General features: G+C 54.5%; 9 protein-coding genes across 9 annotated transcripts; 4 read left to right on the forward strand and 5 right to left on the reverse strand.

Annotated features, from left to right (window-relative positions):
* Nucleotides 1-606: 606 nt before the first annotated feature.
* On the forward strand, nucleotides 607-1,855 carry N7459_007784 (purine-nucleoside phosphorylase; the record flags this gene model as incomplete). The annotated part of the gene is made up of 2 exons (XM_056946952.1): nucleotides 607-723; nucleotides 782-1,855. The coding sequence occupies 2 exons, from the start codon at nucleotides 607-609 to the stop codon at nucleotides 1,853-1,855; spliced, it is 1,191 nt and encodes a 396-aa protein (XP_056796462.1).
* A 468-nt stretch (nucleotides 1,856-2,323) lies between these two features.
* On the forward strand, nucleotides 2,324-3,294 carry N7459_007785 (SDR family NAD(P)-dependent oxidoreductase; the record flags this gene model as incomplete). The annotated part of the gene is made up of 2 exons (XM_056946953.1): nucleotides 2,324-2,683; nucleotides 2,737-3,294. 2 exons carry the CDS (start codon nucleotides 2,324-2,326, stop codon nucleotides 3,292-3,294), a joined length of 918 nt encoding a protein of 305 aa, XP_056796463.1.
* Nucleotides 3,295-3,594: 300 nt separating this feature from the next.
* On the reverse strand, nucleotides 3,595-4,771 carry N7459_007786 (zinc-dependent alcohol dehydrogenase family protein; the record flags this gene model as incomplete). The annotated part of the gene is made up of 3 exons (XM_056946954.1): nucleotides 3,595-4,067; nucleotides 4,130-4,576; nucleotides 4,633-4,771. 3 exons carry the CDS (start codon nucleotides 4,769-4,771, stop codon nucleotides 3,595-3,597), a joined length of 1,059 nt encoding a protein of 352 aa, XP_056796464.1.
* A 373-nt stretch (nucleotides 4,772-5,144) lies between these two features.
* On the forward strand, nucleotides 5,145-6,339 carry N7459_007787 (glycerophosphodiester phosphodiesterase; the record flags this gene model as incomplete). Its single annotated transcript, XM_056946955.1, has 4 exons — nucleotides 5,145-5,196; nucleotides 5,261-5,448; nucleotides 5,501-5,680; nucleotides 5,710-6,339. The coding sequence occupies 4 exons, from the start codon at nucleotides 5,145-5,147 to the stop codon at nucleotides 6,337-6,339; spliced, it is 1,050 nt and encodes a 349-aa protein (XP_056796465.1).
* Nucleotides 6,340-6,877: 538 nt separating this feature from the next.
* Nucleotides 6,878-9,144, reverse strand: N7459_007788 (LIM domain-containing protein; the record flags this gene model as incomplete). Its single annotated transcript, XM_056946956.1, has 3 exons — nucleotides 6,878-8,763; nucleotides 8,838-8,969; nucleotides 9,036-9,144. 3 exons carry the CDS (start codon nucleotides 9,142-9,144, stop codon nucleotides 6,878-6,880), a joined length of 2,127 nt encoding a protein of 708 aa, XP_056796466.1.
* Nucleotides 9,145-10,369: 1,225 nt separating this feature from the next.
* Nucleotides 10,370-12,607, reverse strand: N7459_007789 (uncharacterized protein; the record flags this gene model as incomplete). Its single annotated transcript, XM_056946957.1, has 8 exons — nucleotides 10,370-10,512; nucleotides 10,628-10,727; nucleotides 10,805-10,911; nucleotides 11,049-11,516; nucleotides 11,588-11,849; nucleotides 11,895-12,232; nucleotides 12,278-12,447; nucleotides 12,579-12,607. 8 exons carry the CDS (start codon nucleotides 12,605-12,607, stop codon nucleotides 10,370-10,372), a joined length of 1,617 nt encoding a protein of 538 aa, XP_056796467.1.
* Nucleotides 12,608-16,087: 3,480 nt separating this feature from the next.
* On the forward strand, nucleotides 16,088-17,805 carry N7459_007790 (inositol-3-phosphate synthase INO1; the record flags this gene model as incomplete). Its single annotated transcript, XM_056946958.1, has 2 exons — nucleotides 16,088-16,791; nucleotides 16,905-17,805. The coding sequence occupies 2 exons, from the start codon at nucleotides 16,088-16,090 to the stop codon at nucleotides 17,803-17,805; spliced, it is 1,605 nt and encodes a 534-aa protein (XP_056796468.1).
* Nucleotides 17,806-18,017: 212 nt separating this feature from the next.
* On the reverse strand, nucleotides 18,018-19,100 carry N7459_007791 (putative 1-aminocyclopropane-1-carboxylate deaminase; the record flags this gene model as incomplete). The annotated part of the gene is made up of 1 exon (XM_056946959.1): nucleotides 18,018-19,100. One exon carries the CDS (start codon nucleotides 19,098-19,100, stop codon nucleotides 18,018-18,020), a length of 1,083 nt encoding a protein of 360 aa, XP_056796469.1.
* An 838-nt stretch (nucleotides 19,101-19,938) lies between these two features.
* On the reverse strand, nucleotides 19,939-21,429 carry N7459_007792 (bifunctional alcohol dehydrogenase/S-(hydroxymethyl)glutathione dehydrogenase; the record flags this gene model as incomplete). Its single annotated transcript, XM_056946960.1, has 4 exons — nucleotides 19,939-20,153; nucleotides 20,233-21,045; nucleotides 21,076-21,190; nucleotides 21,409-21,429. The coding sequence occupies 4 exons, from the start codon at nucleotides 21,427-21,429 to the stop codon at nucleotides 19,939-19,941; spliced, it is 1,164 nt and encodes a 387-aa protein (XP_056796470.1).
* Nucleotides 21,430-22,218: the final 789 nt, after the last annotated feature.

Genomic DNA, 22,218 nt, shown 5'->3' on the forward strand with positions numbered 1-22,218 from the left:
ATGAACGCATGTCTGGTGTTGCGACACGCTCAGAAACATTGCACATCCGGTACATTCGAACGGACACCTTCTCCGCCTCGTCGGACCCGCGACGGACTCCGTTAAATTCTCAACTGAAGAATCTATTCCAATCTATCCTCTTCATCGTCAGCATCCTCGATGGTCACTAGTCCGACTGTGAGGAGAATGCGCCACGGCGGGTCAACCGGCCTGCTCCGATAAGCTTCTTCTGCTTCTGCTTCTTCTTTCCCTTGCCCGACCTCCGCCGATAAGTCCGCCGAGATTACAACGGGCCAGTCATGGCGTCGACACGATAGTCACAATGGGATTCTTTATCGAAAAGCGGTCGAGTCCATGGGGCTTGGCCGACTCGATGCCAATCAGAGGCCTCCTCCCCATCAGGAACCAACCCCTGGCTGATGTTGATCCCTGCTGAGTCCGGCTGCACCGGGCTCCACTCACCGGAATGGGCGGTTGGCAGCGTGGAGGCCGCGAGCGCTCGCGGAATCTGCAGCGTCGAGCTTGTTGGTCTTTAAAAAGCGCAGCTACTCCACGCGGCCGGATGCGCAAGAGATCGAATACCGCCCCAGGCCTTTCGAGCTCACCATGCTGTCCCTGCGCACCCTGACAGCCTCGCTGTTGCTGCTGCGATCTGCGGTCTCGGCCACTGCCCCGGCTGCCCACGATGGGAAGATCGCGCCCAAGGTGTTCATCGTGTCAATGGTATACAGGCCCGGACCCTAAATGCAGCCAGACCGACTCGTTCTAACGTCAATTACAGTTCGAACCGGAAGCCGAGGCGTGGTGGAATATCCCCGAATTCAACCTGTTGGCCCACAACCTCACCCTCCCCGGCCTCTCACCCCTCTACCCCGAGGTCCACTGCACGGAGGATTATGAGATTTGCCAGCTGATCACCGGTGAATCCGAGATCAATGCTGCTACAACAGTCACGTCGGTGGCCTTCTCACCTCTGTTCAACTTGACCCAGACGTACTTCTTCGTCGCGGGCATCGCCGGTGTGAACCCCAAGCGAACCACCATGGGCTCCGCCACTTTCGCCCGATACGCAGTCCAGGTGGCTCTGCAGTATGAGATCGACACTCGGGAGCTCCCCACGAACTATTCGACTGGGTACTTCCCCCTGGGTGCGGATTTCCCCTCCCAGTACCCGACGAGTATCTACGGCACCGAGGTCTTTGAGCTCAATGCCAGTCTTCGCAGTATCGCCGCCAGATTTGCCCGCAAGGCCAACTTCTCCGATTCGGCGGCTGCCCAGGCCTACCGTGCCCACTACGCGACTCCCGGCGGGGAGTACAAGGCCGCGACTCTGTCCCCCGGCGTTGTGGAATGCGACGTCGCCACCTCGGATGTCTACTACAGCGGCAACATCCTGGGTGATGCCTTTGACAATACGACCAAGCTGCTCACCAATGGAACTGGCGACTATTGCTCCTCTGCCCAGGAAGACAACGCCACGCTCGAGGCCCTCCTCCGCTCCTCCACCCGCAACCTGACCGATTTTGCCCGCATCATTGTCATGCGCACTGCATCCGACTTCGACAGACCGTATCCCGGGTCCAGTGCGACCTATAACCTGCTCTATGCGGATGCTGGTGGATTCGAACCGGCTATCGAAAACATCTACCGCGCCGGGATTCATGTGGTGCAAGGCATCCTATCGGGATGGGACAGCACTTTTGCCTTGGGCGTGAAGCCTCGCAATTACATTGGGGACATTTTCGGCACGTTGGGGGGTCAGCCAGACTTTGGACCAGGACGAACGGAGGCGCTCGCGGATAGTGGCGCGTTTAAGAAGCGAAGTCTCAACCCCCGTCTTGCTCGGCGCAACTAAAGCGTTTCGGCCATTGAGGTGACGCGAAGTGGGAGGAACGGGTAGAACAATGCGTGTGGACTGCCTTTGCATTTATAGATTTGGAGGCCCAGGGCTGTCCTATATAGGGCCCGTCTAAAAATATCCCCGTGTTTGAATCTCCGCTTGATAGGATGGCATCATTGGTACATCCCTCCGACTGGGCTTTAGGTGAACTTCTGCCTTGCTGGCGGGCACTGCGCCTGAAGCATGGCGAAGGCTTGTCAGCCATTCAGTGTCAGTGCGATAATTGGCGTTTCACGAATCAAGATCCTTATCCACGACCTTGATCAGCATGGCTAAGTCCGTAAACGCCGTGATGACAGTCGCAACTGCCGTCCATCGATCGCCATGATTGGCGCTCATTTCCGCTCTTCACCCCACCGTGTACATTTAAACGTCTGCGCTACGCCTGTTACTGACCCCTCAATTCAACCCTCCCATTCCAAGATGGACCGCGTCATTCAAGTGCAAAATACCGCCCTCATCACCGGGGCAGCCTCGGGAGTGGGTTTCGCTGTTGCAAAGTTGTGCCGGAGCCAAGGCATGCATCTGGCGTTGCTGGATATTGACCAAGACAATCTAGCAAAGGCGAAGCATGTCTTGTGCGAGCTTGACCCAGCCCTGATGACAGAAGCCTACGTGCTGGATGTTGCCGATGCTGTCGCATGGAAACAGACTGTGCAGCAAGTTTCCCAAGCCTTCCCGGAGATCGATCTAATAGTCCTGAATGCCGGCAAAGGTTATAAACCCCAAGAACCCGACAGCGGACATCGGACGCCCTGGCTCGATGGAGACTATTGGCGAAAGGTTGGAGGCGAAGATTCTCTACCAGGAACGACGGGCAGAGCTAACCTTCTTAGACCTTTGAGACCAATGTCTACGGTCCTCTCAATGGACTGGAAGTCTTGCTTCCTCTGATCTTGGCCTCCGAGTCTAAATCACCTCGGTCGATTGTGATTACAGGCTCTAAACAGGGCATCACCAACCCGCCTGGTGCTGGGAACCCAGCATACAATGCGTCCAAGGCTGCGATAAAAAGCCTCAGCGAGCATCTCGCACACGACCTCCGCTCTGATCCAGCGACTGCACACATTTCCGTCCACCTTTTAATTCCCGGCTGGACATGGACTGGTTTGATGGGGAATGTCGGCCCCACGAATGAAAAGGAGGTCCAGAAGCCAGCCGGCGCATGGTATCCAAGTCAAGTAGCGACCGAGCTGCAAAAGGGATTGGAACGGGGATCGTTCTACATTGTCTGCCCCGACGGCGAGGCTGATCAGGCTCTCGATCAAGCACGCATGAAGTGGGGTAGCGAAGACGTCATCGAGGGACGGCCAGCACTCTCGCGATGGGAGGAGAATTGGAAGAGTCGTGCGGAAGACGCGATCAAGATCGAAGCAGAAGCTCGGCGGGGGTGATATCAGTGATTTCACCACTGGAAAGCTCTCTCGCCTATGGACTCAATAAAACAATTTATACGTTCTGGGAGGACCCTCCGAGGATGATAATACCTTCGACTGTCTTGCGAAGATGCTTATCACTCCCAAATTTTCCTGCTTGGTTTCGCTCGACAGGTCAAAGACCCGCGAAAGATGCAGGACATTGCCACTAGTACCTCAGGACTTAGTGACGGCCACTATGTAGTGCACCGTAAGCAACAATAAGTATTCGACAGGCCTTGCATAGTGATCACACTTTTCTCAAGATGGAAATCCTAGTTACGATCTAATTTTGATGACCACCTTGCCAAAGTGGCTGCCACTCTCCAGGAACTTGAATGCCTCCTTGGACTCGACAAAGGGAAAGACACGATTGACCACCGGATGGATTCGATGCGCCTCGTAGAATCGAATCATTTCCTCAAATCGGTCCCTAGGGCCGTTAATGATACCCTTCAAAGTCACGTTGCGTCGCAGGGCCAAAAGATTCACATTGAGTCGATCATCAGCCGAGTCCACCTTGCCGGAGACGTAGCCAATGCAGTCGATTAGTCCCCCAAACGCAATGCAATCAAAACTCTTCCGCAAAGTCTGAGCACCACCAGTCTCGAGAATGATATCAGCGCCATGGTTTTTAGTATATTGCATGACTGCTACTTCCCAGTTTGGGGTTGTGCGGTAATTGACCGTAAAGTCCGCCCCAAGCTTTCTAGCCTGGTCCAATTTTGTATCGGACGAAGATGTGATAATAACTAGCCCGGTCAGGTATTTCTTTCTCTCTCATTCCACTTGCAATGAAGATTGGCATTCTCACCTTTTGCGCCCGCAGCCTTGGCGATTTGCAGGCCAGCAATGGCCACACCGCCAGTGCCTTGAAGAAGGATATATTCGCCCTGGCCGCCGTTTTGGCCAATTGGTCGCATCCCATTGATGGACATCCAGGCAGTAACAGCGGCAATGGGTAGGGTGCATGCCTCTTCATCCGACATGTAGCTAGGGGCAGGGACCAGGCCGTGGGCAGGGAAGACGCGATGACTCGCGAGGACGCCATCGAGTGGCAGACCAATGCTTCCCGCAAGCTCCTTCTCCGTCACCTGTCCGGTCTGGTGCTCGGGCAGGAAAGTAGACAGGACCCGATCGCCCACGGCCCATTGGCTCACGCCAGAGCCCACTTCGATGATCCTGCCGCACATATCGGAGCATGGTACAATGGTGGCCTTCTGCTCCGCAGTTTTGTGATGCTTGTATTCCCCCTTGCTCACTATATCCCGCCGTCAGTGATCATCGAACGACCCATCCACCAATTGAAAACATCACCTTCCACGTCGCGATAGTTCAGAGAGACGGTATGGATCTCCACCAACACCTCGCCAGGTCCCGCTGCGCTCATCGGAGCCTCTGTCCGGCGAAGGCTATCCAATCCCTCAAGGGGCGACACCCATTGCTGAATCGACATGGCCGGATGGGTGCAGAATGGCGATTGCCTAGTGGAACTAAGAATTCGGCGAAGCGATACATCGCCGCGTTGGAGAAAACCTTGGAATTCCAGGAGACGCAGCTGAGTCATCTAGGCTTCGTGACTCCCGAAAGATCACCATGGCTTTGTTCTCCTTGCGGCCACCCAGCGAGAGTCTCTCTCTCTTCTCCACCGCCCTTGAAGTGAGGCGACCATGTCTGACGCTCGTCTCATTGCTGCGTCTCTCGAATAGTCGAGAAGCATACACGTAAGTGTGCAGCGCGGGGTATGTGGAACTCGGTATCTCCGCCAAACTCCGGGCAACAAATACATCCTCACGGCCATGGAAAGATGGTTTCCTCCAACTTACACGATGGCCAACGATAAGTCACCCTCATGTGAGCAACCATCCTCTGGTGCGCCAGGTGAGTGAAATCATCCCTGCGTCGAGGCCGTTCTCCCACGGGGAACTCATTTCCTTTCTGCCAGCGCATTTCCTACATTCACCGATTGCACATGACGCCCCTCGTCTACCCCAGATCATCTCTCATCGAGGGTACAAGGGTAAATTCCCGGAGAATACTCTTTGTGCGATCGATGGAGCGGTTCAGGCAGGCACGCAGGCGCTAGAGATCGACTTGCATCTCACCCGCGATGGAGTCGTTGTGTTGTCGCACGTAGGTGCCATATTGGTCCAGTTGGAGGAACAATGATTCTCACACGGTACAGGATGCTTCTCTTCAGCGATGCTTTGGCATTAAGAAGAAGATCATCGACTGCGATTGGGACTATCTAAAGACGCTTCGCACGTTGCAGGCCCCATACGAGCCCATACCTCGACTAGCTGACGTTCTGGATTACCTACGACAACCCGGCCGTGAGCATATCTGGATCCTGCTGGACATCAAAGTGAGTCGTTAGTCTAAGCCCCTGATTAGTGTGCGAACTCAATGATTGACTTGCGCGAGCAGCTCAGCAATGACCCAGCTGCAATCATGCGACGCATCGCCGAAACGATCGAAGCAGTGCCAATCCCCACCATCGGACCAGACTGGCATCGTCGTATTGTCCTTGGCTGCTGGTCGGCAATATACTTACCCCACCGAGCACGGTATCTCCCGCGCTATGCCCTGACGTTGATCTGCGTGGACTTGAGCTATGCCCGTCAATTTCTTCAAGTGCCACGGATCTCTTTCAATGTTAACCAGAAGGTGTTGATGGGCCCGCTTGGTCGTGGGTTTTTGGAGGAGGCGCGGGCTGCGCGTCGCCAGGTTTATTTGTGGACGGTCAACGCTCCTAACTTGATGCGCTGGAGCATCCGACACGAGGTTGACGGGGTGATCACAGATGATCCAGCTAGCTTCCGGCAGGTCTGCCAGGATTGGGAGGAAGAACAAAATAAAGGCAAGTCGATCGCACGAGACCCAGATCTCGATCGCATCACCTGGGTTCAACGGCTTCAGGTCCTGGCAGTGGCGTTGTATGTATTGCTGTTCGGCTGGTTCCTCAAACGCAAGTATCTTCTAGCAGTGGAACGCGTACAGTTTGAAGAACGAAAGATGGAATGAAGGTCGAGTGTCATTCCGGTTGGATAAGAACCAGAGCTGTCTTGACTCGGATTTCTAGCAGTAAACATTATGTTCATTGAAGTTTGTACAAGCGAGATTCCTAGCCAGCCAACCAAACACCGAACCGATATGATATACATTGGAAAACATGCGGACATGACCGTGAGCCACCAGGACAGAAAAAACACCGGTCCACATAAGAAAATCCAATCAAAATGATCAAGAAAGAAACTAGGAAACGAGCTTGGCAAGATCGGGGGGGTAAATGGATCCACAAGAAAGAAAATACCTAGGATGCAGGGTAATGGACAATCAACGCCAGAGTCGGCAACAACCGAATGTATCAAGGGAGACATGTAGGGTATAACGCAGTCTATAAAATCGAACGGCAACCTAGTCGATCCGGTCGATCAACCTCGATAAAATGGAGTAGGTCGAGATGGCAGAAGACAGGTTTCGCCAAAAAAAAAAGGGAAAAATAAGAAAAAAAAATGCCTTCCTGGCCGAAAGGGTTTGTATACAGGAAACGTTTTCCATCTCAAATCATCATAAGTTTGGTGGTTCGACGCTCAGGGAAACGCTGACCACCACCAGAAGGGAACCGAGGGCCAGGGCGGAGTCCTCCGCCCGGGACCGGAGAGGGCGGAGGTCGAAATCCGGCCGGAGGAGGATATCCACGAGATTGTGTCATCGGGGAAGAGCCTAGAGGAGAAGAGCCGAGGGTAGGTCGTCGCCGGCCAGGGGGCCCATGCGGACCGGGTGGCGGATAGTATGCAGCGGCAGCACGTCGAGCATCCCGTTCGCAGTAAACCTCGCCATTCCACTCAAAGTAGTCGCCTTTGAGCAGAATCTGGCAGGTTCGACACTGCAGGCATTCGGTGTGAAATCGGCGTCGGTCCGACCGATTGAGGTTCTGTTCCACCGTTTCCAAATATTGGCCCTCGATGCCGTTGTGACATGTATAACAGAGAGACCCATTGCGCTCGTGGTAATGCTGAGCACAGTATGGACGGTTGTTGAGCACGTAGAAGTCCGCCGTTGGAAAAGGCGAGTGGCACTCAAAGCAAACAAAGCAACCACGGTGGTATCGCCCTGTGAGGCGGCCATCCGAAGAGGAAATGGACTTGCCGGTGATATCCTCTCCACAGCCTTTACATTTGCCCTTTGACCGCGTCGCTGATCTGGTGGGTGGGCGGGGAATAGACGCCGTGGCTGCACGTTGCATCGGACGTCGAGGGGAAGGAGGCTCTTCATTCCGTCGGTCCATCGCAGATTCCTCACGTTTCTCTGCGATCAGCGAGAGGCCACCTTGGTTGATGGTTGGGTCGGTGGGCGAGTCCGGCGTGAAGAAGGCCGCAGGGATAGGGGGCACCTCGTCCATGGTGCTCCGCACGCGTCCAGGTAACTCTAGGATCGTTTGTCGAGTGCGCGGAGGCAGTTCCTTTACCAGCGGGCCTAGATTGAGAGGGTCTGACGGCTTGTACCGATTCATGCTGACGTCGGAGGGAAGGCTAGACATTGAGCTCCCACTGCGCGTTTCCGAAGGTGAAGAGTCGGACGATGTGGAACTCTCCGCCTTGGGGATATGGTCATCGAGCCCCAAGGCACGCGCGAAGCTGGTTACTGACAGCGCACTTACACTCGTTGCATCCGAATTCTTCCTTGGAGCCTCGAAGTGTGATCCTGCGGCTGCGGGGTGCAAGCGATCGTGTGGAGGTTGTTGGAAGCCCCGATCAGAGCTGTAACTGGGCTCATCTGGAGATCGTTCTTCAGGGAGGTCATGGAGACCTGCGGCATGGTCTGAGGGTATACCGAAATCAAACCCGCTGTATGTTTGGTCGCTATCGTTCCGGTATGATGAACCCGTTGACAGGTTAGAGTCGCGAGAGAAGGATGTTTTGTTGGGGGTTCGGAGAGGCGGCGGCGGCATAGGAGGGGTGTCCTCCATGAAAGTTCGGAACCCGCGGGAAAAGCTATGGGTTGAAGATCTCGTGGTAGAGCTTCCATAGCGGGTACTCGCGATGGATGTACGATAGCTACTGTGGCTGGCGAGGGAATCACCTCGTCGATGCCCTCGCTCGGTTGATTCAGGCGGGGGTGGTAGCGGACTAGGAGGAAGCTGCACATTCTCCGGTACCTGATCCAAACCCAGCCGGGGAGAGGGTGTTGGTGCAGCCGAGCGTCCGGTGGCATCTTCGGTGGTCCCGGGAGTCCTGACACGGCCGGGTGACCGACTCCCAGGCATCGGGAAGGAAAACACCGAGTCCAAGTTGATAATGGATTCGCCGTCGGGTGATGTCTGGCGTGCCGATGGCGGCCCTGGAGACCGCGGCGCCGATGCAACTGAACGAGGAGACGCCACATGCGATCCAACACTGCTCGCCGGGGTCAGCATATTCGGCAGAGGCTGAAGATATGCAAGATCTGGTCCTCGCAGTTAGTTTCACACATGTCTCAAATACCAGATGCCCCCATCTGGCCTAAGGGGATATACATACTTGCGATGGAGGGATCGATCCGTGGAGGCCCTCCCGGCCGACCCGACCTGGCTGCCATGGTTGTCGTCAGTCGGTCTGGAGAATCAGACCCCGCGGAAGGGGGAGGTGATGGCGGCGCAATAGGGGCTGCTCCTGGAGGAATGGTCAGTCGTATGTCAATTGGGCGTCCGTCATTCCATCTGATGGAGAGAGGCCTACCAGTGTCGACGGGCGCGCACACATGGTCGCCCATGGCGGAGATCTCAACATCATGCCCGCAGTTGGAACACTTGATCGTGGGCAAGAAGCCCGCATCCATCGTGGTCATTGCGAATCCACAGATCCAAAGACCGGACCACCGGGGTCATCGAATGTCACTGGGCCAAGTGGCCAGGCTTCATCCCAAAGCGACAACTATATGCGGGGATGGCACGAGAGATGTGGGAAGACAGCCAGTAGTCCGGGAATAGTGTCGCTGAGGAGGTTCTGGAAGGAGGAGGGTTGAAATGGAAAGTCCGGGGTGGGACTGGACTGGGAACTTGGGTGATCGCGAGCCTATCGCAGTGCTAATGCTGGTCGCTAGCCCCGAACTGGATTGCGCGTAGACCCCAAAGGATGGCGCTAGTGCGTAGCGGCTCCAGTGCGGACGGGGGATTCGTAAGTGTGCTGGTGTTCAGGGGTAAAGCGCAACGTGAATAGCAACGCCGGGCGCGGTCGTGAGGATGCAAGGATGGTGGTCAAATAAGAGTTCTCCAGCAGTGACAGGTGGTGCTGGGCGGAGCGTGACTGATGCAATTCTGCTCTCTCTCTCCGCGTCCATCATCCTTCCCTTTCTCTCTCTCTCTCACTCCACCTCCCCAGGAGAACGCAACAACGTCACCACATGCTTTCTTCCGGTGTGGACCCAAGCACAGGGTCCTTGCTGTGTCAATTCGCCCACTCGGCAACTGGTGCCTGGCCACACCCGGAATACCTCATCCAATCATCGCCAGTGCGGCTGCATTCAATGCAGGATCGGTGGGGACGTGGCTGCTCCAAGCTCGATCTAAATCGGCTACACCGTGCTGAGTCCTGGTTCAGTTCTGACTTCCCGTAGTGGACGGAGTGCTATAGACACCTTCGCGGTCGCCCCCAGTTACCACGCTTCGAGAGATCAACAGTTCGTTGGGTGCTTCCTCCACCTCGGGTCAACCGCCCCCATCCTCAGGCTACACACATTACTCTCCGGCGCCGGATCCCGACTGTCTTGCACAGATCAACACGCTCCCAGTGTCTTGTCCAACCTTCATCGCATATTGAAGACGCCCTGATCGGCGCCCTACTCCAGTATGTCATAAGCATCCTTCACTTATGGGATTGCCCCTCGCCACGCGCTAGCCATATCGAGAACGAAACGGTGCTGTTTTGGCCCGTCCAACTGCATTGCAGAGGCCCATGGGGCGGAGAAGGGGCCAAATATGTAGATGTACATATCTGTGTGAGCACGCAGGTATACATGGTACAACCTCTGCTCTCGAGCCGGTCGCTTTAGTCGGCGCCCCGCGCCGCCTGTGTCATAGAGGGTCTTCATAGCATTCTCGCTCTGTCACCAGACCCCAAGTCTCCCGAAGCTGGTGCTGGAGCGCATGAGTCGGCCAACCGTGCAGCGAGTCCGTGCGAGTCAAAACCTGCATCAACCGCTCCTGTTCCTGCCGATCTGTAAATCGATCACCACCTTGGTCCTCTCATTAGCTGTGTTGTGCCTTTTTTTTACTCTTCCCTATTTGTTCGCCGCCGACAGGAAGGGATCCGGTGCGGATTGGAGCACTTACAGAGGTGGATGGTCATGCAGCCAACTACCATTACAGATGGCACGGAGGCATTTGATAGGGCCACCCCACACGCGGTCCAAACTCCCTTCCGGATGAGGTACTGGGGTTGGATCAATAAGTAATGACATCGGTCAAGGCGTGTAAATGAACAATATTATTCGCGGAGGGGGCACTTACATCTGCTTCGCGAGCAAAGCGCCGTCTCAGGGGCCCAACGGTGGGGAGACTGGGATCATGCACGCAAAGTAAAATCCGCGCCAGCGCGTTGTATTGGTTGCCGATGGCTAGCGTCGGTCGATTTCGTCAGCCTCAATCTGGCAAGCGAGAAGAATGATGACAAGTATGGTCTTGTAACATGATGGGACTGGGCAGGAACAATAACAAGGACAATGAAAATAATAATGTATATGAATGATCCTACCGTGCCAAGGACAACTGAAACGAATATCGGGAAAGGTGGCCCCAATCCCCACCTCGTCACTGCCTTTAAAATAGGGGTCAAAGGATGCCGGGCGAGTATCACTCCATTGCTCGTTTTGCTTTCGCAAGTCTGCATGCACAGCCGCCGAGCGTTGACCCGTGCCGAACGAGAATAGCAGAACATCCGCACAATGTGCAATTGCCTGGTTTGCCCACGCGCAGTCCCCAGCGTCTGGGCCCAGCGCAGTGAAAAGTGAATGGAGAGAGCTGAGATCGACATCTGGGGCTTGGTGCAAGCTGAGTGCATTATAAATCTCCTGGCGAAGGCTACTCCAGTACACAGCCTGTCGTAGACTTGGGGTTGTGGTGGCCGACGGTGGCGGACCCTGGATGAAGGCCTTGGTCCCAAAGGAATGGCCACGAAGATCCGATCCCGCCAGTGGAACTGTGATCACCATAAACACGGGTTCTGAGAACGTCACGGTGGGGGAAGTTGCCACCAGTTACTCCGTATGGAGTAAGTATATTATTAGTACTCACCATCGAATTCCTCCAGCAGGCGGAGAATCACGATGGCCGCCAACAGATCGTCATCCATGGTGACCTCGTGGTCATTCAACGCGGGAATCAGTGTTTCAAGACATGCTTGGTAGTAGTGATCGGACACAAACGTATCAAAGGAGGCTGTGCAGCTCAGATGGCGTGCCGACATGGCCATTATCGCATTAAATAATGTATCGCAGAACCGGGCACGGTATGGGATGTGAACGGCAAAATGCTGTTGGCGATCCGTGCAGTCGAACTGAGAGGTCAGAATTAGTTTGGAAACTTCCGACTCTTCTCTCACAGTGTCACTGACAAAGGGTGTAATATGGTCCACAAAATGTTTCAAGAGAGAAGCTTCCTCTGGATCTCTCAAGGGCCAGCAACGCTTCCCAGGGCGGGGTGTTCGTCTTTCGTTGAAGGTACGGTACAGCTGCTGTCGATTCTCAATAACTTGTGTCGAGATGTCTATCCTTTTTGGGGAATTCTCGTAGGCGCTCGAGGGAGACCAAGGGGTTTCTAGCCTAAATTCACGGCTAGGATGGGTGGACAAAATATTTCCTCCATCCACCGACTGTGCTTCCAGCGATGGGTGAACCAAGTCATCTGGCTCTCCGCTGCCTGACTCCAGGACAAAGTCCACTAGACACAAAGGCGAAAGTCAGACGCTATTTCGCATTAACGCACGGCACATCCTGACCTCGAGGTGGCGGCCGGAGCCAAACCTGGTTGCGAGGAAACCGAGTACGTGGACTGGGTCCTTTTGCTGGGCGGAATCTCGTCTCTGATTTCCCTCGCTCGCACGCACGTCCGGTGCGCTCGCATCGACTACATCGTGGTTGATTTCCGTCGCCTTCCTACAGTGTCAACCAAGTTTCGAGCATAGCAGACGGGGCACAGACATTTGTGGTGCAGCCGACGACATGGATCACTGAGGCTCGTTAGAAAGCTCTGGGGAGACTTGAGGGCTGATTGAGCCTTAACTCACCAGCATTGGGCCCTTCGCGTCGTCGGCATTCTGTTCGGCGGGTTGGACGTTGTAGCGGGGAAGGGTGGCGGGGAGAGCAAGTTTCGTAATCTACTGGTGATCCGATCGTTATCACTCGATCGCGGTTCCCCGGAAATGCATGGAACACTTGCGCTCGCCTTTTAGTTATCGATGAACTTGTAAAGGAAAATCCATATAGATAATCATCTGCCTTGAAATTTGTGGGCCGGTTATCCTCAATTTCAGGTTTTCAACCAGGAGTGCATTATTTAGGTATCCATGGATATATATTCTACAATCCTCCAACGTCATCCTCCCCACTCACCAACGCACCAGTTCCCAGATCGACTTCAAGGAAACAAAGATTGGGTCTACCTCAAAACTGCGCCCGGCGGTTTCGGGAACGCAAATTAGACGACCCCTTGACGAAGATGCCGATGCCATTGAGCAGATTGCATTGCCCAGCGTTGGCCAGCATCAATTCCAACCGACCGAAGCATTCAGCGATGAGAACATGAGCTTATAAAGGCGCGGTCGAGGTCCGCTTCCATAAGGGACGTTCGTCATCAAAATCGCCTCCGCCCAGCGCTGCTGGAGGCAATCAGGTTCGTAGAGGATCTACACTTCAGGCGAAATAGACCTCCACGATTCTTCCCAATCGGTAGATACAACTGATAAACGGGGCCGATCCTGAATGTGTATATTCAAGGCTGTTCTCCACCACGGGAGTCTCTAAATGATGGAGCTGGCGCCCAAATCGACTTACGGGCGTGATAAAAAGTATAACGATGGCTGCACTATGTAATCCTAGATAACACGAAATGCCGGAGAATTTGCTGAATTGGGCTTAGATTCCTGAGAGTTGAGTTGAGAGTTGAGAGTAGAACTAAAATAGTGGTCTTCCTTGGTCACTATCCTGGACTGGTTTTCAGCTTCTTTTTCAATCCACTCTAACCGACAGAACCTGCGCCTGAATAGTTATCACCGCCAAAATGTATGCTGGATAGTGGGAAGCCCAGGTACTGATCTTTGCAGGAATCATCATAGCATACCTTCCCGTTTCCATGTTTAGGTTACGATTCCACACTGCATTCAACGTCTAAGGCAATGGCGATGAAAGGAGGGGTTGTCTCTTGATAGCGACATAGGGCAGAGAGATACAACCACAAAAGATTCTGGCATGCAAGCAAAGAGCCTAGTATAGCGCATTCTGCCTGTGCAATTCGTCTCAACACTCCTATACAAGCACCACCTATAGCTCTCAAGGTTGAGCACTCCATCACACAGGTTTGTAGCAGAACCACCTATTTGAAAAAGAAGAACGCTTGAGTGGCTTCTCAGCAAGAATGACGCAAATGAATATTCCATACAAGTAGTTCATACGCAGCTTCCTTACTCCGGGTTTGTTGAGAAAGTACATATGCTCTACCCTCTTTGCTTTTGGAAAATACGCTATTTTATCATTTCTAGCAGTGATCTAAAAAGTTTTATATATAAAAGGCAAGTGAACTAAGACCTCAAGTCGTCAAACTAAGGGGCAAGCTTATTTTCAAAGGAGAGTATATAACTAGTCTCTTGTGCACAGTATGTCTCTATTTATGCGCTCTGGTATACAGGTAACCTTGGATAATGGTTATAACTCAGCTGAAGTGTACCAGTGGCAATGTCTTATTGTTGGGAAAGAGAGATAGCACGCAGGACTATGATCGAATACAATATATTGCACTTTCCCTAAGTCACTACTTTCGCGGTGATAGTACAAGGCACGCTTGCATTAGCAGCATCAGAACGCCCTGAGATCACTGGGAGCCTTCCTTCAAGATCTCACTTGTCAAATATTGTAGCTTCCTTGGAAGGCCTGAGATACCACAGATTGAGTCTGCTCTGGGCATATGGATTCCCTCTCTTTCAATTCTTCTCCTTCTCTCCCTGACCTAGTATGGCTTCTGGGAGGCGATACCAAATTGGATGGCTGGTCATTTGATTCATAGGACCTTGGACGTTGTGAGCTACTTAGCCTCTGCAAGTTCCCCGACTGTGCGGGTGATGGAGAATCACTAGCATTGCCCACGCCGGGGAACACCATAGACCGGACAAGGTGTCCTCGACTGCCTTGTCGAATTGCCACGGGGGTGAATATCGGCACTGCAGATCTTGGGAATTTCGAAAATGGTCTCAGAATGGGGGTGACCGTACTGGCTATCCTTCATTATTACCCAGGTGATTATGATGATAGCTTGGATTGCCACTGAATGAATGTATATTGTGGATTCCACAGTTCACAGGAGACACTGGGACAAGAAGTCCGGCGCGTTCTCTCGTTTGCTGCTGTATTCCCTTGAGATTGACTCGGGAATGCACACTTTCAAGTCATTTGGTAGCGGCCAAAGGTGCGGTGAGTACCGAGCATCCTCATTCGGAGCATCAAGTACTCACCGGCCAATCACGCAGCCGACCGCCAGTTCTGGAGCCCCGCGGGAGCCAACCGGCAACTCTCCACACGCGTGAGATTTTCGTGGCCGCACGGATCACCGTCCGGTTCGAGACCGAGGGGTTGGCAATTATAGGCGGGGGGAGTCCGTGAAGGTGACCTGGTGGTGAAGAAGACCGAGCAATCCGAGGTCGCATAACAGTTTCAGGCTATCGGTGTAGGCGAACCCCCGGGTTCCTGGATGTTCGAGTTCCTCCCGCAGGCACTTGGTAATCCCTGGTTGTGCTCCGCAAGCGGAGCAATCCGGAATCTCGGCATTATTGACCATGACGGATCCATCAGCCATTGGCCCACTGCAAAAAGGGGCAACTCGGATTGTTGCCAGAAGAAGAATCAGGGTGCCCGGGCGGACACTCCCGGTTAGGCCAGGATGCAGGCACCGGATGCCACCTGTCCGGGGCTGAGCTAGTGCCCAACAATTTGGCGGAAGGCTCTGGATTGCAGCTCGAGAAGGTTTAGCTCTGGGGGGGGGGGGGGAGGGCCAATGTGACACGGGAGCCTGTCCCTAAAAAGTCAATATAGTGCAAAAAAGGGGCCAGGCAACTAAAGAATTGGGAGAGAGGGAGAGGGAGAGGGAGAGGGAGAAATTCCCCCGGAGACAGGCGGAGCTCACGTGGAGAGTGTTGACCTATTTAACTACCGGGGTACTTCCCCCCCTCACCTTCTTCCCTCTCCCTCTTTCACAACCTTCCAGTTTCGCAATTTTGCTTCTCTCTTCCCTTTTTCTCGGTTCGTATAAGCCTTGTCAGTAGGTTCGATCACTTCTCCTCGAGACGTGATCACATACAACCGTCAAAATTTTCGCCACATCTCTCAACTCGTGGGTTTCCCCGGCCGTGCCAACCCTCTTATGAGCTCCCCGGACTGACTGTACCCCCCAGGCGGCACCACCCGTTCAACGGCCGGCGTTCGTCCAACCGTGGAGGAGCACCGGAATACGCATTATACTTCCAGTAAACCCAATTGCGTGTTCAAGTAACCTTCGCTTCACACCACTTTCGACCCCACTGTGAACGCAATGGCTCCCCACGCTAGCTCTGACAATGCCAATGACGACGTGAACGGGTCGGCTCGCCAAGAAACCTCGCCTCTGTTTACTGTTCAGTCGCCCAACGTGGAATACACTCCCAATGAGATCAAGAGTCGCTATGCATACCAGACCACTGAAGTGACCCGTACTGCGGATAACAAGCTGGTAGCCACTCCCAAGGCTACCAACTACCACTTCAAGGTGGACCGCAAGGTGGGCAAGGTTGGTATGATGCTCGTTGGCTGGGGTGGAAACAACGGTTCCACTGTGACCGCTGGCATCATGGCCAATCGTCGCGGCCTCGCCTGGGAGACCCGCGAGGGCCAGCAGGCTGCTAATTACTATGGCTCAATCGTCATGGGCTCTACCGTCAAGCTGGGCACCGACGCCAAGACTGGTGAGGAGATCAACATCCCCTTCCATGACCTCCTGCCGATGGTTCACCCGAATGACCTGGCCATTGGCGGTTGGGACATCAGCGCCATGAACCTAGCGGGTGCTATGGACCGTGCGCAAGTGCTTGAGCCCAGCCTCAAGGCTCTCGTTCGCAAGGAGATGGCCGAGATGAAGCCCCTGCCCAGCATTTACTACCCCGATTTCATCGCTTCCAACCAGGAGGACCGCGCCGACAACGTCCTCGAAGGAAGCAAGGCTTGCTGGGAGCACGTGGAACGGATCCAGAAGGATATCCGGTGAGTTCTTTTCATTGCGTATGATTCTCTCTGCCCATACCGTTTCTTCTCTCCTCTTTATCTTTGCTTTCTTTCTTTCTCGCTGTCTCGCTTTCTGCTGACTTGGATATCAGTGACTTCAAGGCCCAGAATGGCTTGGACAAGGTCATCGTCATGTGGACCGCGAACACCGAGCGGTACGCCGATGTCGTCCCAGGTGTCAATGACACTGCCGACAATTTGATCAACGCGATCAAGACCGGACATGCCGAGGTTGCTCCTTCCACTGTGTTTGCCGTGGCCTCCATCTTGGAGAACACCCCGTTCATAAACGGCTCGCCTCAGAATACATTTGTTCCGGGTGCTCTCCAGTTTGCTGAGCAGCGTGGTGCCTTCATTGGTGGTGACGACTTCAAGTCTGGTCAAACCAAGATGAAGTCCGCTCTGGTGGACTTTTTGATCAATGCCGGTATCAAACTCACCTCCATTGCCAGCTACAACCACCTGGGTAACAACGACGGCAAGAACTTAAGCTCCCAGAAGCAGTTCCGATCCAAGGAGATCTCCAAGTCCAACGTCGTAGATGACATGGTTGCGGCCAACCACATCTTATACGAGAAGGATGAGCACCCCGACCATACTGTTGTCATCAAGTACATGCCTGCTGTCGGCGACAACAAGCGTGCGCTGGACGAGTACTATGCGGAAATTTTCATGGGTGGCCACCAGACCATCAGCCTGTTTAACATCTGCGAAGACTCGCTGCTGGCGTCGCCCCTGATCATTGACCTGGTCGTCCTCGCCGAGATGATGACGCGTGTCAGCTGGAAGGCAGATGCCGAGGAGGCCGAGTACAAGGGCTTCCACAGCGTCCTAAGCGTTCTGAGCTACATGCTCAAGGCTCCCTTGACTCCCCCGGGCACCCCCGTCGTCAATGCTCTCGGCAAGCAGCGCTCTGCTCTGATCAACATCTTCCGTGCCTGCGTTGGTCTCCAGCCCGAGTCGGAGATGACGCTCGAGCACAAGCTGCTGTGAAAGCGACCCTCGTCGCCCTACTTTCCATACTTTTTAAGTCAACTTATCCAACTAGAGTCACTCTTTTTTAGATCAAATTGAAACTCCACGATCATCCATCGTATTGTCATTCATCTTCTGAGCGGTAATGCCGTACCCTTTTCTCTATTAATAATAGCTGGAGACTTGCATCCCATTGCCTATCTACTGATGGTTAAGATCTTGTCGCGTGTTTATTCCTTCGTCCGGCCAATTTCCGAGTAGGCATTCAATGCCAGCTGTCCACCCAAGTGCGCATACAGGACATTGCCCCCTTGAATCTCCCCGCGGCGGATCATATCCACCATCCCCGCGAAGCTCTTGCCCTCATAGACTGGGTCTGTGATGAAGGCCTCCATCCGGGCCGCATATTCCATGGCATCCCAGGTCTGACGATCAGGGATGCCGTATATCCCCGCATGATACCGGTCATCCAGGATCACATCGGCATCGGTAATATCCTCCGCACTCAGGCCAATCTTGGAGGCCGTGTTCCGCGCAATCCGAAGGACCTGCGTGCGTGTCGCATCGACCGTCGCGGACGCATCGATCCCGATAATCTTGCGTTTGGGGTCGGACGGATGCAGACGTTCGAGAAGCTTGAAGCCTGCGATCATACCGGCAAAGGTCGAGCCCGTGACAGCACAGACCAGCACTGTGTCGAAGAAGATGCCTTGTTCTTGCTCCTGCTGGCGGACCTCAAATGCCCATCGGGCAAACCCCAATCCACCCAGTGGGTGATCCGAGGCGCCAGCCGGGATATAGTAGGGCTTGTCGCCCTTTGCTTTGCATTCGTCCACCACCGCCTGCGCGGTTGTCTTGTGCTCGATGCCAAAGCCGGAAGGGTCCAATCGGACATCGGCGCCCATCAAGCGTGACAGCTGGATGTTGCCGACAGTTTCATACCCCTGGTCCACCCAGTCGACCCAATGCTCTTGGACCAGACGGGCTTTGAGACCTGTCCGCGCAGCCACCGCCGCTACCTGGCGTGTATGGTTACTTTGCACGCCGCCGATGGAGACCAGGGTATCGCAGCCCTGGGCCTGCGCATCGGCAAGGAGATACTCGAGCTTGCGGGTTTTGTTGCCTCCATATGCGTAGGCGGAGTTCAAATCGTCGCGCTTCGCGTAAATGGCCACTGGCGCATGAGGGCTGCTACGGGCGAGATCGGCGCTGATGCGGGGGAGTGCGTGGATCGGCGAGGGGCCAAGAAGGAGGGAAGTCCGCGCGATGGAGGCGAAGGGCTCTGGGAGAGCAAGTGCGTCGGCGGCAGCCATGACTAGAGTATTATGATGTAGGCCGATATGACGAGAAGGAAGGCCCTGCAGATTAATAATCGCGGGTTGGATAAATAGAAACCGACAAGGTCCCAAGGACACAATGAGTAACCGGCATATCAGACACAGCAGACGCGCTCTTTATATGCGCCACTCCTGCAGATGACGGACGTTGTCCGTCGAGGGAGGCTGAACCGCTCGGTCCTGCCATGTAATGAGAACAGTCATCCCTGCACGCCGTCAAGATCACCTCATTTAGGTCTGGGAAGCCATTATCAGAGCCCATTGGCGATCAAACGCCCGACGCAGACCGAAATCGGCCTGCTTATCACGTCGCTGCGGAGAAGGTGGGGAATTCGGAGTCTCGTCGCTGAAACACCGTGGCCCATCAGATAGCGGGTGTCGCTCGATGATCTCCCCTTAAAAGGGGCAACGGGCCCATCGATAGCTGTGTTGCCGATGGTAAGCGGTTCTCGCAATCAACGCCGAGATAACGAGCCAGGGGGGAAGGTAGTTGGAGAGACCCAGGTTCCGGGTTTCTCCAAATCGGACTCTGCCAGTGCATACGCGACATTCCATGGAGAATATTATGCAATTGACGGTGATCAACCCCGAGGAGCTCCAGAGAGGCGCAGTACGTAGCACCACCAAGGTAGCCGAGCCGGTGAGGACCTTGCATGTTCCCTGCGCAGCCCTACAAAGCCCGTCCAGCTCCCTTCGGGCTGGTGAGAATTACGCAGACCAGTGATCGCTAGGCCTTATTCCATCATAACAAAAGAAAATCATATTTCACATCGAGCCTTTTTGGGGTTTTCATCCACGATATACATCATACGATCTATTTCATATCCACCACGCAACGAACACAGTCTCCCTCCTTCATCTGCTCGAAAGCAGTGTTGATTTTGCTCAGAGGCTCGCGGTGGGTGATGAACTCATCAACCTTCAGCTCGCCGTTTAAGTAATCGTCAACCAGACCGGGCAGCTGGGTGCGGCCCTTGATGCCACCGAACGCGCAGCCCTTCCACACGCGACCGGTGACCAATTGGAACGCTACAAAAGCAGTGTCAGTTGGATGAAACATGAATCGAGAAACAAAGAAAACGTCAATGGGATCATAAGCTTGACTTACGCCGCGTGGAAATCTCCTGGCCGGCAGCGGCGACACCAATCACGATGCTCTCACCCCAGCCCTTGTGGCAGGCCTCGAGGGCGGCACGCATGACACCTACGTTACCGGTACAGTCAAAGGTGTAGTCGCAGCCACCGTCGGTCATCTCGATCAGGTGTTCCTGGATGGTCTTGCCAGAGAGCTTGGTAGGGTTGACGAAGTCGGTGGCACCGAATTTCCGAGCCCAGGCCTCCTTGCCGTCGTTAACGTCAACCGCAATGATCTTGCCAGCCTTGTTCTTGACGGCACCCTGCATTACGGATAGGCCAACGCAGCCAGCCCCGAAGACCGCCACGTTGGAGCCCTCCTCGACCTTGGCGGTCACCACGGCGGCACCGTAGCCGGTGGTGATACCGCAGCCCAGCAGACAGGACCGGTCGGTGGAGATCTTGGGGGTCACGGCAACGACCGAGATGTCGGCCACGACGGTGTACTGCGAGAAGGTGGAGGTACCCATGAAGTGGAGGATGTCCTTGCCACGGGCCTTGAAGCGCGAAGTGCCATCGGGCATAACACCCTTCCCCTGCGTGGCACGGATCTTGCCACAGAGGTTGGTCTTGCCAGACTTGCAAAACTTACACTCGCGGCATTCCGGGGTGTAGAGGGCGACGACGTAGTCGCCGGGTTTGACGGAGGTCACGCCGTCGCCGACCGACTCGACGATACCGGCACCCTCGTGGCCTAGGACGATAGGGAATGCACCCTCGGGATCCTTGCCGGAGAGCGTGTAGGCATCTGCATGAGTGTCAATCAATTCCGGTGACCTTTTGGCTGCTGGGGCGGGGCTGTGTGGTGGGGACTTACCGGTATGGCAGACACCGGTGTGGTGAATCTGAATGCGCACCTCGTGCGCCTTGGGGGGAGCGACCTCGACATCCTCAATGGACAAAGGCTCGCCGGCGCCCCAGGCAATTGCCGCCTGTCAAAGCAAAAGAGATTTAGCATTGCATTTCATTCCTCGTCGCCCTGGATCTTTATTTCTGCTTCCACCGGGATATTGTGGTCCAATCGCGGAAAGCGCGGGGTCGACGTCATGTTAGGCGGCGTGGGTCGCAGAGCTCTCTTACCTTGCAAGTGATGGTCTGCGATGGTCAAGTTAGCTTGCGAACGCCGGGGATGAAATTTTGTCTCCCATACCTGTCCTACTGTGCTAGCCATGACGTATGCGAGTTAGAATCTCCAATATATCCCACTACAGCTGAAGACGGGTGGTTAGCACGGACAAACGTCAGTCCGGAGGGGGATGGTGGGGGGAGTGTGCTTACCAGGTTGATGCAGCGTGGAAGAGAAGAGGGAAACAACGGGGGGGGGGGGGGGGTTTGAAGGAGAAGGTGGCGAGGGGAGTGGATCCGCTCGGGGAAGAAAGCTGAGAGAAGCAGCGTGAGGGGAGTGGGGAATAATAAGGTGAGGAGAGTTGAGGGTTGAGGGTGAGGAGGGAGGGGCGTGGTTGTCTCCAACGGGTGTCGGAGCCGACTTTGTACGCCTCCTACGCCTCCAAGTACTAGAATCGAGGTCCTGTGGACGGAGCACGACACGGAGGACGGATCATCGACCGAGCCGGCTTCCCACATATGCCTTATCTCGGCTTTCCTATCTATGCCTGATCGAAGTAGGGGAGTGCTTGCCCAGAGACGCATTATTATTCACGATCGAGCGGCTACCGGAAAAGGCAAAGTTTTCCGGCCCAGCCATTTTACATTGCGGAGCGCATAAGAGAGGACTCCCACCACGATATAGACGATCTGATAACTATGGTGAGAATGACGGCTGTCTGTCAAACACCGTGATTTCGAAACATACGCACTTGGTGGCGCAAGGTCAGACCAATCGGGTCTGCATTCTTGCGTGCCAGAGTCCTGCTAGATCTCAAAAGTCGATTATAATGGCTGGGGCTTCATGTCCCGAGAGAACCAGTTCTTTTCATGTCAACGCAGGCGATGCCACCTT

Source organism: Penicillium hispanicum, assembly GCF_028827665.1.
Source record: "Penicillium hispanicum strain IBT 35686 chromosome Unknown utg000007l_segment0_segment0, whole genome shotgun sequence".
NCBI classification, from domain to species: domain Eukaryota; kingdom Fungi; phylum Ascomycota; class Eurotiomycetes; order Eurotiales; family Aspergillaceae; genus Penicillium; species Penicillium hispanicum.